The sequence below is a fragment of the Dipodomys merriami genome, unplaced genomic scaffold (assembly GCF_024711535.1).
Source record: "Dipodomys merriami isolate MVZ:Mamm:240054 unplaced genomic scaffold, mDipMer1.0.p SCAF_408, whole genome shotgun sequence".
In the NCBI taxonomy this organism is placed as follows: Eukaryota; Metazoa; Chordata; class Mammalia; order Rodentia; family Heteromyidae; genus Dipodomys; species Dipodomys merriami.
This window is the reverse complement of record NW_027205693.1, coordinates 935,191-947,574: the sequence shown is the minus strand read 5'-3', so window position 1 is coordinate 947,574 and position 12,384 is coordinate 935,191. Positions and strand designations below refer to the sequence as shown.

The window sequence follows — 12,384 nt, the reverse complement described above, 5'->3', positions numbered from 1 at the left end:
GCTTAGAAAGGAGAAGTCAGCCTCCCCCTTGAGTCTTGACTAGAGCAATCACTTGTGCCAAATATCACAGCATGGGCCTTTCTCTGACCTTCTCCAATGTCAGCAAAGTGTGAAAGAGAATAATGTATGATGAAAGAAAAATACCACCTAGGTGTTTGCAAACACAAGCAAAACAGGTCACAAAGAAATGACAGGAGTCGGAGGCTCACACCTGGCATCCCAGCTACTCAGGAGGCTGAGATTTGAGGATCACAGTTCAAAGCCATCCTGGAAAGTCTGTGAGACTCTTACCTCCAATAAACCACCAGAAAACCAGAAGTGGCACTGTGGCTCACGTGGTAGAGTACTAGGCTTGAGCTGAAGAGCTCAGGGACAGTGCCCAGGCCCTGAGTTCAAGCCCCATGACAGAAAGAAAGAAAGAAAGAAAGAAAGAAAGAAAGAAAGAAAGAAAGAAAGAAAGAAAGAAAGAAAGAAAGAAAGAAAGAAAGAAAGAAAGAAAGAAAGAAAGAAAGCTGACAGGAGAGACCAACAGTGAGGGAAAAGTAAAATAAACACAAAAACTGGGCTGGTGGGAACACCCACACCTGTCACCCTCTGCTTTCTCAGGAATATCATTCACTTCACCCAACTGTTGAAACCTTAGGAACTGTTCTCATTTTGTCACTCTCTCAGACATTGCCTGTCATAGATAATACATTGTATATTTATATATGCATGTGTGTTTACACATATTACATAGGCACTTATGTATATTATATATTTCTATCTGATTAGATTGTCTATATGTAACACATTATATATACATGTACATTATACATTTATATATGCATGTGTGTTGATATATGTATATTTTACATATGTGTATTATTTATATACATGTATATTATATAAGCATATATGTCATAACCATCTTGCTGGTTGCGACTGTTCTCTCTCTATCCACCTGGGAAGACTGAGGCCTAGGCCCAAGTCACATAAAGATGGCTGTCAGACCATGGCTCACATTCTTGCCACAGCGCTCTGCTCTTTCTGGACACAAGAAGGAGACGGGAGATGCATTTCAGAGAAGAAACAGAACAGGGGAATGCTTCTGTGGTAGAGTGTCTGCCTAGCAAGCAAGATGTTCTGAGTTCAAACCCAAGAACTACCCTGAAAATGAAAGGAGACGTCTGAAAGAGGAGAATTCTGTTTCTGCAGGAAGGCTGACTTTTCCCTTCTCTTTTGCTCAGTTTGGGACTGGAGTGGATGGTGGCCAACCCTTCCTCAGTCCCCCGACCATTCTCAGGCCAGCCTTCCTCAGAAAACTTCCTCACAGACACCCCAAGAACTGTGCCTCCCCAAATCCCTGGGCTTCCCTCACTCAGCCACACTGTCACCTGCTATGAGGCATGTTAGATATAGATTTCATTGTGTTTCTCTTGATTGGTGGTATAGATGAAAGGTTTCTGTCCTCCAAATATCCCAGAGTTGAAATCTCAGCTACCCAGTGTGGTACGTAGAGATGTGCCCATTGCAATCTAACTGAAGTGAGGCGTACCACAGGGGCGTGGCCTCACACTGACACGCATGCTCTAACACAAGGCTTCTCACGGCTCCCTCTCTCCACGTGTCCACTCTATATCTACATACAAGAGCCCTGCTCTCCCACTTGTAGCCACCAGAACTGTGAGAAAAAGAGATGATTAGAAATAACAGGCCACCCAGTCTGGGATCCTCTGATTGTCAAAGAACTCGGCGTTTGAAACACTTTTGTACAAAAAGTTGACAGGATTTTGTCTTTTGCTGACATTTAAGATTTCTGTCTTCATCTTTGGTTATGTCTGTCCTATGTCCCCTGCCCTGATACTCAGACTATGCCATGCCTTATTCAATATCTCACAAATCCTTGAGTGTCCCTACTTGGAACAGAGGTATTCCGAGAACCATTACCCTGTGGCTCTTCCTTACAGCTCTTATCTCAGTTCCCTTCCTCTAGAAGCAGCACAGCAGAAAAGAGTAGAACAGCAGCCAGGTGGTCTTGCCAGTGAACGGGAAGCACAAGGCCCTCTCCTCGCTGTTGTTGCCTGGGAACCAGGCCTAGCTGCTTGCTGCATGAAAGCAGATACTCCGGGAAATGAAAGCCAGTGGGAAGGAAATCAGGTTTGATTATAATCATCTAATTGATTGTAAAAATGGCCTATTGTCTTAATGACCTTTTCAGGGAATTTGGGTATGTAAAAGGGCTTTTTTTTCTTAATGGGAAGGAAAACAGATGATAGGTGGTGGACAGGAAGGAAAGTCAGGTATCTAGGCCTCGTAACCATGCAGGGGATGTTTTCCTTTCTCTAACTGGAATATTCCTGTTGGTTGTGAATGACTTTCTTCTCTGGAGACAGTCCCATAATCTTTTATATAAGCACATTTCTTCCTCTAAGAGTTTAATACTATTCTTCTGTAATTAGAAGACAGGATTAGCCTAGAAGACAGGATTAGACAGATTGGCCTAATGCTGTGTTGTTATTCAAAACTACAAGATGTTCTAGAGCCTGAAAAACCAAGGAAAGATGTCCATTGGGAGGTTTAGAGACAAAGTTTGTATGTTTTCAATTTTTACAAAATTAAAAATGTTTTGCTTCCTTTTTTGTGGAAGAGTGGACTGATGGCTAATATCACAGCCATCGAAAGGAATTGTTCTTTTAGAACTTACAGTGTCAGGCAAAAGGGAGAATGCCCTTTTTAAAGGGTAACTTTGTAAGGCAAAACTAATCTTGAAGAGGGAGAGGAAAACCAGTGTGATGTGGACACCGTCCAACACTGTCCATCTGTTCTGAATGTCCATGATGACCGCTAAGTAACTGGCTGGCAGGATGCATGTGGGCTCTGAGAATGAAGGGCAGCACAGAGAGAAATACAGTCTTGTTTTGTTTTGAGGAAAGACAGTCTAATACATCAGCCTGCTGATTCAGGGGTTTGTTTGCACAGTTTCTGAACACTTAATACTTGTATAAGAGCTGATTACTCCTGACAGGGGGTGCTTAGATTCCTTAAAGGAAGATCTGACCCAGCCCAGGTCCACAAACACAAAACCGAAAACCAGAAACAACTCCTTGGAGGGAAAGGTCTCGAGGTGTGTCAGCAATGTGCAGACACAGATGCACAAGCAGCAATGTGTGTATAGTTTCCAAGCATGACCATCAATAAGATAGAATTAGTCCCTGTAGGGTGGACATCTTGCACAGTAGTATTAATAGCTCTCAAGTCTTGAATAAACCACATTCATATGTACAAAAACATTCAGAGGGGCGCCGACGGCTCACACCTGTAATCCCAGCTACTCAGGAGGCTGAGATCTAAAGGATGGCAGTTTGAAACCAGCCTGGGTAGGAAAGTCCGTGAGACCCTTATCTCCACTAAACTACTCAGAAAAAGCAGGAAGTGTCACTGTAGAGCACTAGCATTGAGCACAAATAGGCTCAGGGACAGCACCCAGGCCCTGAGTTCAAGCCCCAGGACTGGCAAAAATCCCCCAAACCAAAAAACATATATTCACACATGTAAAGCATTTTACTGGCAAAATTGGAGTGTTTTAGGGAAATCTACAAGGTCAGATTAGTCCATGCTAGAAGTTTCTGTCGTTCCGGTGTGGGGTGTATGTGTGTGATGTGTGTGTGTGTGTGTGTGAGGGTGTGGGGGTAGGTGGGGAGTGTGTGGGTGCAGGTGTGTATACGGGGTGTGTATGTGTGTATGCATGTGTGTATGTGCACATGGGGTATATGTATACGTGTATGCGGGATGTATATGCATGTATCTGTGGTGTGTGTGTGTGTGTGTGTTCTATCATGGGGCTTGAACTCAGGGCCTGGGCACTGTCACTTTGCTTTTTTGCTCAAGGCTGGTGCTCTACCACTTGAGCCACAACTCTACTTCTGGCTTTTTGGTGATTTACTAGAGATAAGGATCTCATGGACTTTCCTGCCCAGGCTGTCTTTGAACTGCAATCCTTAGATCTCAGCCTCCTGAGTAGCTAGGATGACAAATGTGAGCCACCAGCACCCGGCTTTGAAAGCATTTTTATTGACAGTGTGGATCCCTGGGTGGATTCAGTGCTCACCGTGGCATCTCAAGGACTTGCCCTGGGGTCCCATCCACTCACACAGCCACTCACCCGCTCATGTGACGGGCCAGTCTGTTTCTCAGTTTGAATGAGCACTTGGATCCAAAGACTCACTCTGGAGGGACCTGAAGGTGGTGCTCTTGTCCTTTTCTAGAGAAGTCATCTGGGCATCTGGTAGGCCTCAGCCTTACTCCAACAAGGGGTCCAAGCATTCTTGGGATCCAAGCATTCATGGTGCACCTGTGCTTTCCCAGACATGGGGAAGCACAGTGGTGACCACCTTCATCCCCAGAGATGCAGGGATGCACAGGAGGGAGGGCCTGAGCCCAGGCCACATGAAACCCTACCTTGAAAATAACCTACATAAAAACATGGCTGGAGACACAGCTTAAGGGGTAGAGTGCCTGGCTAGCGAGCGGGAAACCTTGAATTCTATTCCCGGTCCCCTTTCCCACTCAGGGGACTTGGAGGACTAAGGGCTTCCGCAAACTATGTCTTCACGCTCAGAAGAACTAAACTCATCAAAATGACTTCAGGTCATTCATAAGATCAGTTCAACTTTTGGTTTAATGAAATAGCTGTGTCGTCTGACTTGTCCGTTTATGGGAGTTTGTGGGTGCAGTACTTATTTTTTCCTAGGGTTTGCATCTCTGCGAGATGCTACAATCACAGAGCTGTGAGTCCAGTGTAAGAACATTTCTGCAAAAGGAAGTGCCGTTTCCATCTCAGGAATGTCCAGCACAGAGAAGAGAAAATGTGACTGCTTCCTTCCCCAAGATTCTGTCCAAGCCAAAACACCCACAAAAGCAGGCCCAGGCACCATGTCTCAACGAAGGAGTGGTGACTCCTTCACATGCACCTTGGCCACTGAGCAAGTAAGTTGTTTCTATGAAGAAACAGCTTTTCTTCATGAACACCAAGCCAGCTGTTCCTCCGAGAACTGGCGATACAAGGGGACACACAAACAAACAATGTCAGTGCTATGTAAATGGGTTTTAGAAGCCCTTCCTCCTCTTGTGGCCAGAAGCAGAGTTATCTGCCCAGCCGACCACCCCACATTCACCCGGTCTCTAAGAGTTCAGTAAACCCTATGCTTTACATCCTGTCTTTTCTTGAGTCTCTAGGTAGCCTAGCCACTGGGCTAGCACAGCCAGGCTGTGGACAGACACCAGGTAGGACTGGAAACGGATCACCTGGCAGCTAGCTCCTGACTAGAGGGAGAGGGCATAGCTGTGTGAAGAGGCAACGGATGTTGTGACACAGATGACTTAAATTCTGAGCCGACTACACCCAGAAAGAGAGAAGGCCATCAGACATTGCATGCCGATTACTTTATTGAAATACTGAAGATGCAGTTGTGATCACAGTGTTCCAATTGCAGGACTTCCCGAAGGCTGCCAGTCTCTTATTCGCTGTCTGAAAGAAGCAAAGGAGGAGGTTATGCAGGGCTTTCTAAGGCTTGCGGGTGTCCTGCCATGAGGCAAGACTGCTCTATTCCTCCTATCCCTTCCCCTCGTTCACCTTCATCTTTTTGCTTATTTTTCTTAGGCACCCTGCATAGACTGTGCTCTAAATCGTAGCTTATAAGATTAAAAAAGAGAGAGAATTATTCTTAGGCTTATCTTTTGATTGCTATTGAAAGTGGTCAAGGGGGGCTGGGAAGGTGGCTTAGTGGTAGAGTGCTTGCCTTGCATGCATGAGGCCCTGGGTTCATTCCTCAGCACCACTTAAACAGAAAAAGCTGGAAGTGGTGCTGTGACTCAAATGGTAAGGCACTCGCCTTGAGCTGAAGAGCTGAGGGACAGTGCCCAGGCTCAGAGTGCAGGTCCCACAACCGATAAAAGAAAAAAGGAAAAGGAAAAGAAACAAAGAAAGCAGTCAAGGATATATTTGCAATGAGTGTCACTAATATGCTATGCTAGGAACACTGAAACCGTCATCAACATGATTGTATCTATAGAAATTATTATACAACTTTTCAATGAAAGATTCTATAACTTTATAAGTAATAATGTGATGAAGAAGGGAAACTGCACTGTGACTCAAAGTGATAGAGTGCTGGCCTTGAGCAAAAAGAGCTCAGTGACAGTGCCCAGACTCAGAGTTCAAGAGCCACGACTGACAAAAAAGAAAGAAAATACATTACATTTTTTTAAAATTAGAATTTAAGAAAAAGTTAGAAAGGAAAAAAGAAAACAATGAGAGAGACACTGGACAAATCTCTATATCTTTATGAAAGGATGCAGAAATTTTCTAGATAATTGAATTTTGAAATGAGATACTTCACAGTGTCATCTTTAGGGAAAAAGGAGTAAATATGCTTAATATGCATCTGTTTCCAAGCAAGTGTCTAGAAACTGATCACTGAGTCTTCTAGTGGAGGGCATGGGTGGTATAGACATGAGACTTTCAGATTTAGTTTGCTCGTTCCTTTTCCCTCATTTCATTATTTTTTAGATAACATTTGGGTTAATTTACAAGTAAGTATTTAAAGATCTAGATGACATTAAGGAGCACAGACATGAATTCAGTTAGCAGCTTTGGCTCAGAGCCTGGGTGCAGGTGATGGCAGGATCTCTTCTGCCCACCGGATGGCGGGGTCCCCTCTGCCCACCTCCTGATGGTGGGGTCCCTCTGCCCACCTCCTGATGGTGGGGCTCCCATTGCTCACCTTCTGATGGTGGGGGTCCCTGCTGATTTCCAGGACGGGGAGGGCGATTTTGCTGTTGCTGGCCTCCTTGTTGTGGGGGTCCCTGCTGTGGGCCTCCCTGCTGTGGGGGTCCCTGCTGTGGAGGTCTCTGCTGTGGGCCTCCCTGCTGTGGGGGTCCCTGCTGGGGGCCTCCTTGTTGTGGGGGTCTCTGCTGTGGGCCTCCCTGTTGTGGGCCTCCCTGCTGGGGGCCTCCCTGCTGGGGGCCTCCTTGTTGTGGGGGTCTCTGCTGGGGGCCTCCTTGTTGTGGGGGTCTCTGCTGTGGGCCTCCTTGTTGTGGGGGTCTCTGCTGTGGGCCTCCCTGTTGTGGGGGTCTCTGCTGTGGGCCTCCTTGTTGTGGGGGTCTCTGCTGTGGGCCTCCTTGTTGTGGGGGTCTCTGCTGTGGGCCTCCCTGCTGGGGGCCTCCCTGTTGTGGGGGTCTCTGCTGTGGGCCTCCTTGTTGTGGGGGTCTCTGCTGGGGGCCTCCCTGCTGGGGGCCTCCTTGTTGTGGGGGTCTCTGCTGTGGGCCTCCCTGCTGTGGGCCTCCCTGCTGTGGGCCTCCCTGCTGGGGGCCTCCTTGTTGTGGGGGTCTCTGCTGTGGGCCTCCTTGTTGTGGGGGTCTCTGCTGTGGGCCTCCCTGCTGGGGGCCTCCCTGTTGTGGGGGTCTCTGCTGTGGGGGTCTCTGATGTTGTCCTCCCTGCTGTGGGGGTCTCTGCTGTGGACCATCCTCTTCATCACTGTCAGATGCAGGTCTGGGCGGGCGTCCTCCAGGAGGCGGTCTATGAGGGCCCTGGTGAGGGGGCTTGGCCTCTGTGTTGGATGGCAGAGGGGGCAAGCTCAGTGGCAAGGTCTAGAGGGGGCTGAGCTCAGTGTCTGGGTCTGGGGGAGGGGGTGGGCTCAGTGTCAGGGTCTGGGGGAGGGGGTGGGCTCAGTGTCAGGGTCTGGGGGAGGGGGTGGGCTCAGTGTCAGGGTTTGGGGGAGGGGGTGGGCTCAGTGTCTGGGTCTGGGGGAGGGGGTGGGCTCAGTGTCTGGGTCTGGGGGAGGGGGTGGGCTCAGTGTCAGGGTCTGGGGGAGGGGGTGGGCTCAGTGTCAGGGTTTGGGGGAGGGGGTGGGCTCAGTGTCAGGGTCTGGGGGAGGAGGTGGGCTCAGTGTCTGGGTCTGGGAGAGGGGGTGGGCTCAGTGTCTGGGTCTGGGAGAGGGGGTGGGCTCAGTGTCAGGGTCTGGGGGAGGGGGTGGGCTCAGTGTCCGGGTCTGGAGGAGGGGGTGGGCTCAGTGTCAGGGTCTGGGGGAGGGGGTGGGCTCAGTGTCAGGGTTTGGGGGAGGGGGTGGGCTCAGTGTCAGGGTTTGGAGGAGGAGGTGGGCTCAGTGTCTGGGTCTGGGAGAGGGGGTGGGCTCAGTGTCTGGGTCTGGGAGAGGGGGTGGGCTCAGTGTCCGGGTCTGGGGGAGGGGGTGGGTTCAGTGTCCGGGTCTGGGGGAGGGGGTAGGCTCAGTGTCCGGGTCTGGGAGAGGGGGTGGGCTCAGTGGCAGGGTCTGGAGGAGGGGGTGGGCTCAGTGTCAGGGTTTGGGGGAGGGGATGGGCTCAGTGTCTGGGTCTGGGAGAGGGGGTGGGCTCAGTGTCTGGGTCTGGGGGAGGGGGTGGGCTCAGTGGCAGGGTCTGGAGGAGGGGGTGGGCTCAGTGTCAGGGTTTGGGGGAGGAGGTGGGCTCAGTGTCTGGGTCTGGGAGAGGGGGTGGGCTCAGTGGGGGAGGGGGAAGCGAGCAAGACTTCTCACCTCCCTCACCTGTCCCACAGCCCTTGTCCCAGAACGGGCCTCTCAGCCACCCTCCTTTCTTGTGCCCACTGCTGGCCAACAAGAAAGTCACTCATATGCTGATGACGGTCATCACGCAGCGTCTAGGCTCATGGCCCAAGTATCTGTCCTTAACGTTACCCCAAGATGTGGTCTTAGACATTTCCTGAGACAAAAGCAAGGCCCAGTCGAGGGGTTCCCCGCCTCATTCCCTGACAATGAGTCTGCCCGATAGCTTGGCTTGAAGCCTTCCTGAGGAAGAGAAGAAGGTGCAGTGGATTGAGATGAACGGGGCTTTACCTAAGGATAAAGATGAAGAGCCTTCATAGCTGACGTCTGAAAAACAAAGCAAAGGGAAGGGAGAAGTCAAGGTCTGGGGGACCTGGGTGGTGAGCCCCGCAGGACCACCACCAGCAGCGGCTGAAGCCAGGAGCGGCCAAGGGCAGGGCAAGGCGGAGTCTCCACCACCTGCTCAAAACGAAACCTCATCAGAGTTTGCCGTTAGCCTTTGTGAGGTATTCTGGGCACTTCAACAGCACATTTTAGTAGTTCTCTCTTTTATCTCATGAAATCCTTGGCATAGTTAACACGCCTTCTCCAGAGAAGAAAGAAGACATGCTCACTTGGGTACAAAGTTGCATAGAACTAGAACATAGGTTGGATAGAACTGAGGCACTGATGTAGTTCTACCTCACTGTGAAATTCAAATTGATTATCATATTCTGAGGCATGATGAGTTTACCTCCTCTGTATGGAGACATTATTAGCATCCACCATCTACATTTTGTTTTTTGGTCGGTTATGGGGCTTGAACTCTGGGCCTGAGTGCTGTCCCTGTGCTCTTCAGCTCAAGGCTGGCGCTCTACCGCTTGAACCACAGCACCACTTTGGTTTTCTAGTGGTTTATTGGAGATAAGAATCTAATGGACTTTCCTGCCCTGGCTGGCTTTGAACCATGATCCTCAGATCTCAGCCTCCTGAGTAGCTAGGATTACAAGCGTGAGCCACCGGCACCCAGCTCCACCATCTACTTTTGGTAAGGCCTTCACTACCATGTTTTCATATACCAGTCTTTCCATTTTCCTAAGTGGCACCTTCTGTACAGGAAAATCTTTCTATATACACAAGTATTGCCTTCTCATTCTGCTGAGGAATTTCTAGGGGCCCCAACTGTGCCTTCAACAAGTTAAAAGGACTTGATATTAAATAGGAACATAAATAGCCTTACATTTGTCCTAACAATTCTCAACCCATCGTTTTTCTCATTTCCTCCCATCCTCTTACTCTCTGACTAATCTGAAGTCCACACAGCGTCCACCCCACCCAGTATAGCCCTGTACCTTCACTTGATCTCTGAGCGGAGCTCAGGGCCAGCAGGGCCGCAGTGAGCAGGACCAGCAGCATCGTGGAGGAGGCTCTGGACAGGCTCTGGAGTCCATGCTGGGAAGCGGGGCCACTCACTTTATGAGGAGGAGGACAGAACAATGGAGCTCTGAGCTTGCCCAGTGACCTCATGCCTGACATACTAGAATGCTTCGCATCCCTGACCTCTTCTTGGGACGTTGGCTCAGCAGGACAGGATGGGGAGGAAGTGGCCATTGTGTCATTTCCAAATGGTACAACGTGTAAAAAGGGCAGCTGTGCTGAAGAGACGCTGTCTCTGAAATTAGCACAGATGTTAGGAGGTTAATTGTGTGCACTTCATTCCTGTGCTACACTGCACATGGGGCAGGGGCTGGTCCTGTGCACACTCGCATACTAACACCACCAAATTTTCTACCACCAAGAGTAAGTAGACACCACGCACAAGTCCTGTGTCACTCTCCCGGTGGTTAGCTGAATTTTCTGATGCCACCGGAGTTGCCTGCTAACCGCTGTAATGGGTTAAGAAACCACACAAGGACCCCGTAACCGAGGTCTCAGACCTGCATGGTGCAGCACTCACGGGACCTGGCCCTGCTCGGGAAAGCCTGGGTGCTGCTCTTCTCTGTGCCTTTGTGTGCTGACGAAGCATACACTGCCACCTGAAAGGGTGGATAAGCAAGCAGAGGGGTCTGAGCAGACACTTCCCTGGGTGAGCCAACCCCCTGAGCATTTCAGACTTCTTCCGTGCCTTCCCTTGTGTGTGGGGTGCTACATATAAAATTGGGGCATTCTCTCCTCTAGGAAATACTGTGACACACTGGCCCTGAGAACAGGTCAGCCACAGTCATTCACCTCTGCAAGGCCGTGGACGGCCTCTTCCAGGTCTCTTCAGCGTGGTATTCGTGCTGTCTTGTGGACACATTTGGTGCTGCTTTCCCAAATACTGGTCTTCAACACAGAAAACATTCCATATTCTGAAAGGCAACCTCTCTACTCTCCTCATTTGGATTTGTTTATGTTCATCTTCTGGCCGGATCCTCCCGTATTTATCTGTCATCTTTGTGAGAGTTGCTGGTTTCCAGCTCTAGTCCCCTTCCTAGAAAATTCCACCAGCTCAACTCTTCCTCCTTTACCCAACACCACCTCATCTGCTCGAGCCGCCCAGCCTGGCACTGAGATGCCTGAGCATCTTCTAGAAACCAGACAGAACCAGACCCACATGCGTTTCCCTCCAGCCCTCCCAGCGCCCGTCCCCAGTGGGTCTGGAGAGACTCAGCCTGCCGGCAGTGGTGACCCTCATGGATTTCTCTCCTGAAGAGAGTTGTGCAGGCATTGAGCTGTGTCTGTCCCGTGTCCATTCCCTTTGCAATCTTATATCTAGCTTTTTTCATTTTGCGGGAGAAAAAAAAATCCCTTTATTGAATCTTTCAAATCCGTTCCTACTTTACTCAGCTTTGTTGTTGGTTTGTGTTGTTGTTTCTTGAGACAGCACCTCACTGTACAGCCCCATCTCAGACTCTTCCCACCGCAGGGATTAAAGCATGAGCTACCACGCCCGGTACCGTGTTACTCTTTACTAGCTCTGCTTTGCATTTGATTTCAGAGTCTGGTGATGGGGTGTTGTGTTTCCCACATGTTCACACCGGCACCAGCATGGTTCACTCTCTTCATTTCAGACCCCGTGAAGGAATACGGTTGTTGAGGTTAGCAGAGGACTGGCAGTGATTGGAGCATCTCTTGGGAGGTGATTTGGCATGTAGGGTCATGTGACTATACTCTGGGGTCATGTGACTGACTCTACCCCCCAGACCTGGCCCCTTGCCCCCCTGTGGATGGCTGGGCCCTATGCTATGCATGCCCCTTGGGAAGAGCTTCAGAAAACACTGCAGGCAGACTTCCAAACAACAGGCTTATGACCCATAATGTGGCATTGCAGGGTAACCTGGAGGAAGGATGGCAGGGTTCTGAAGAGAGGAAAGATCAGCATTTGGTGATTCCTCCCTGTGATCGTGCACATCTGCAGTTCCTGGTGGATGATGGTCTTTGTCAGAGGCCAAGACTGCAGGCTCAGTCCTAGCAGGTGCCTCAGTTTCTCACCAAGACCATCTCTGGAAGGAGATGTGGAGCCAGGGGCCTGGGATGCTGGCGAGAGCCCTTCCGGTGGGAAAGGGGGCAGAAGAGAAGGAGCGGAGACTGCTTCCACAGGCTCACGTGCACAGGACAGGTGGAGGGCAGCCTGGCCCCAGCCGGGCCGGATCCTGAGGCAGAATGACAAATTAAGCTTTGCGTCCCTCAGCGGCAGCCCGATCCCTGACCTTTTCTCATGTCAGAAATGTGTGAAAGAGATTAGTGTGTTATGAAAGAAAAATGTCATGGTGGAGCTCATCCAACAACAAAAACAGTAGGGGAAGAGCCAGTGGGGAAACATGCAGTGGGGCGGCTTCATCCTGAC

At 50.0% G+C, this 12,384-nt stretch overlaps 1 protein-coding gene across 1 annotated transcript; it reads right to left on the bottom strand.

The window, feature by feature from the left end:
* Positions 1 to 5,409: 5,409 nt before the first annotated feature.
* Positions 5,410 to 10,078, bottom strand: LOC138806785 (proline-rich proteoglycan 2-like). Its single transcript, XM_069992140.1, has 4 exons — positions 9,908 to 10,078; positions 8,868 to 8,903; positions 6,765 to 7,589; positions 5,410 to 5,509 (listed from the first exon to the last, which is right to left on the bottom strand). The coding sequence occupies exons 1-4, from the start codon at positions 9,969 to 9,971 to the stop codon at positions 5,499 to 5,501; spliced, it is 936 nt and encodes a 311-aa protein (XP_069848241.1). The 5' UTR covers positions 9,972 to 10,078; the 3' UTR covers positions 5,410 to 5,498.
* Between the last annotated feature and the right edge of the window lie 2,306 nt (positions 10,079 to 12,384).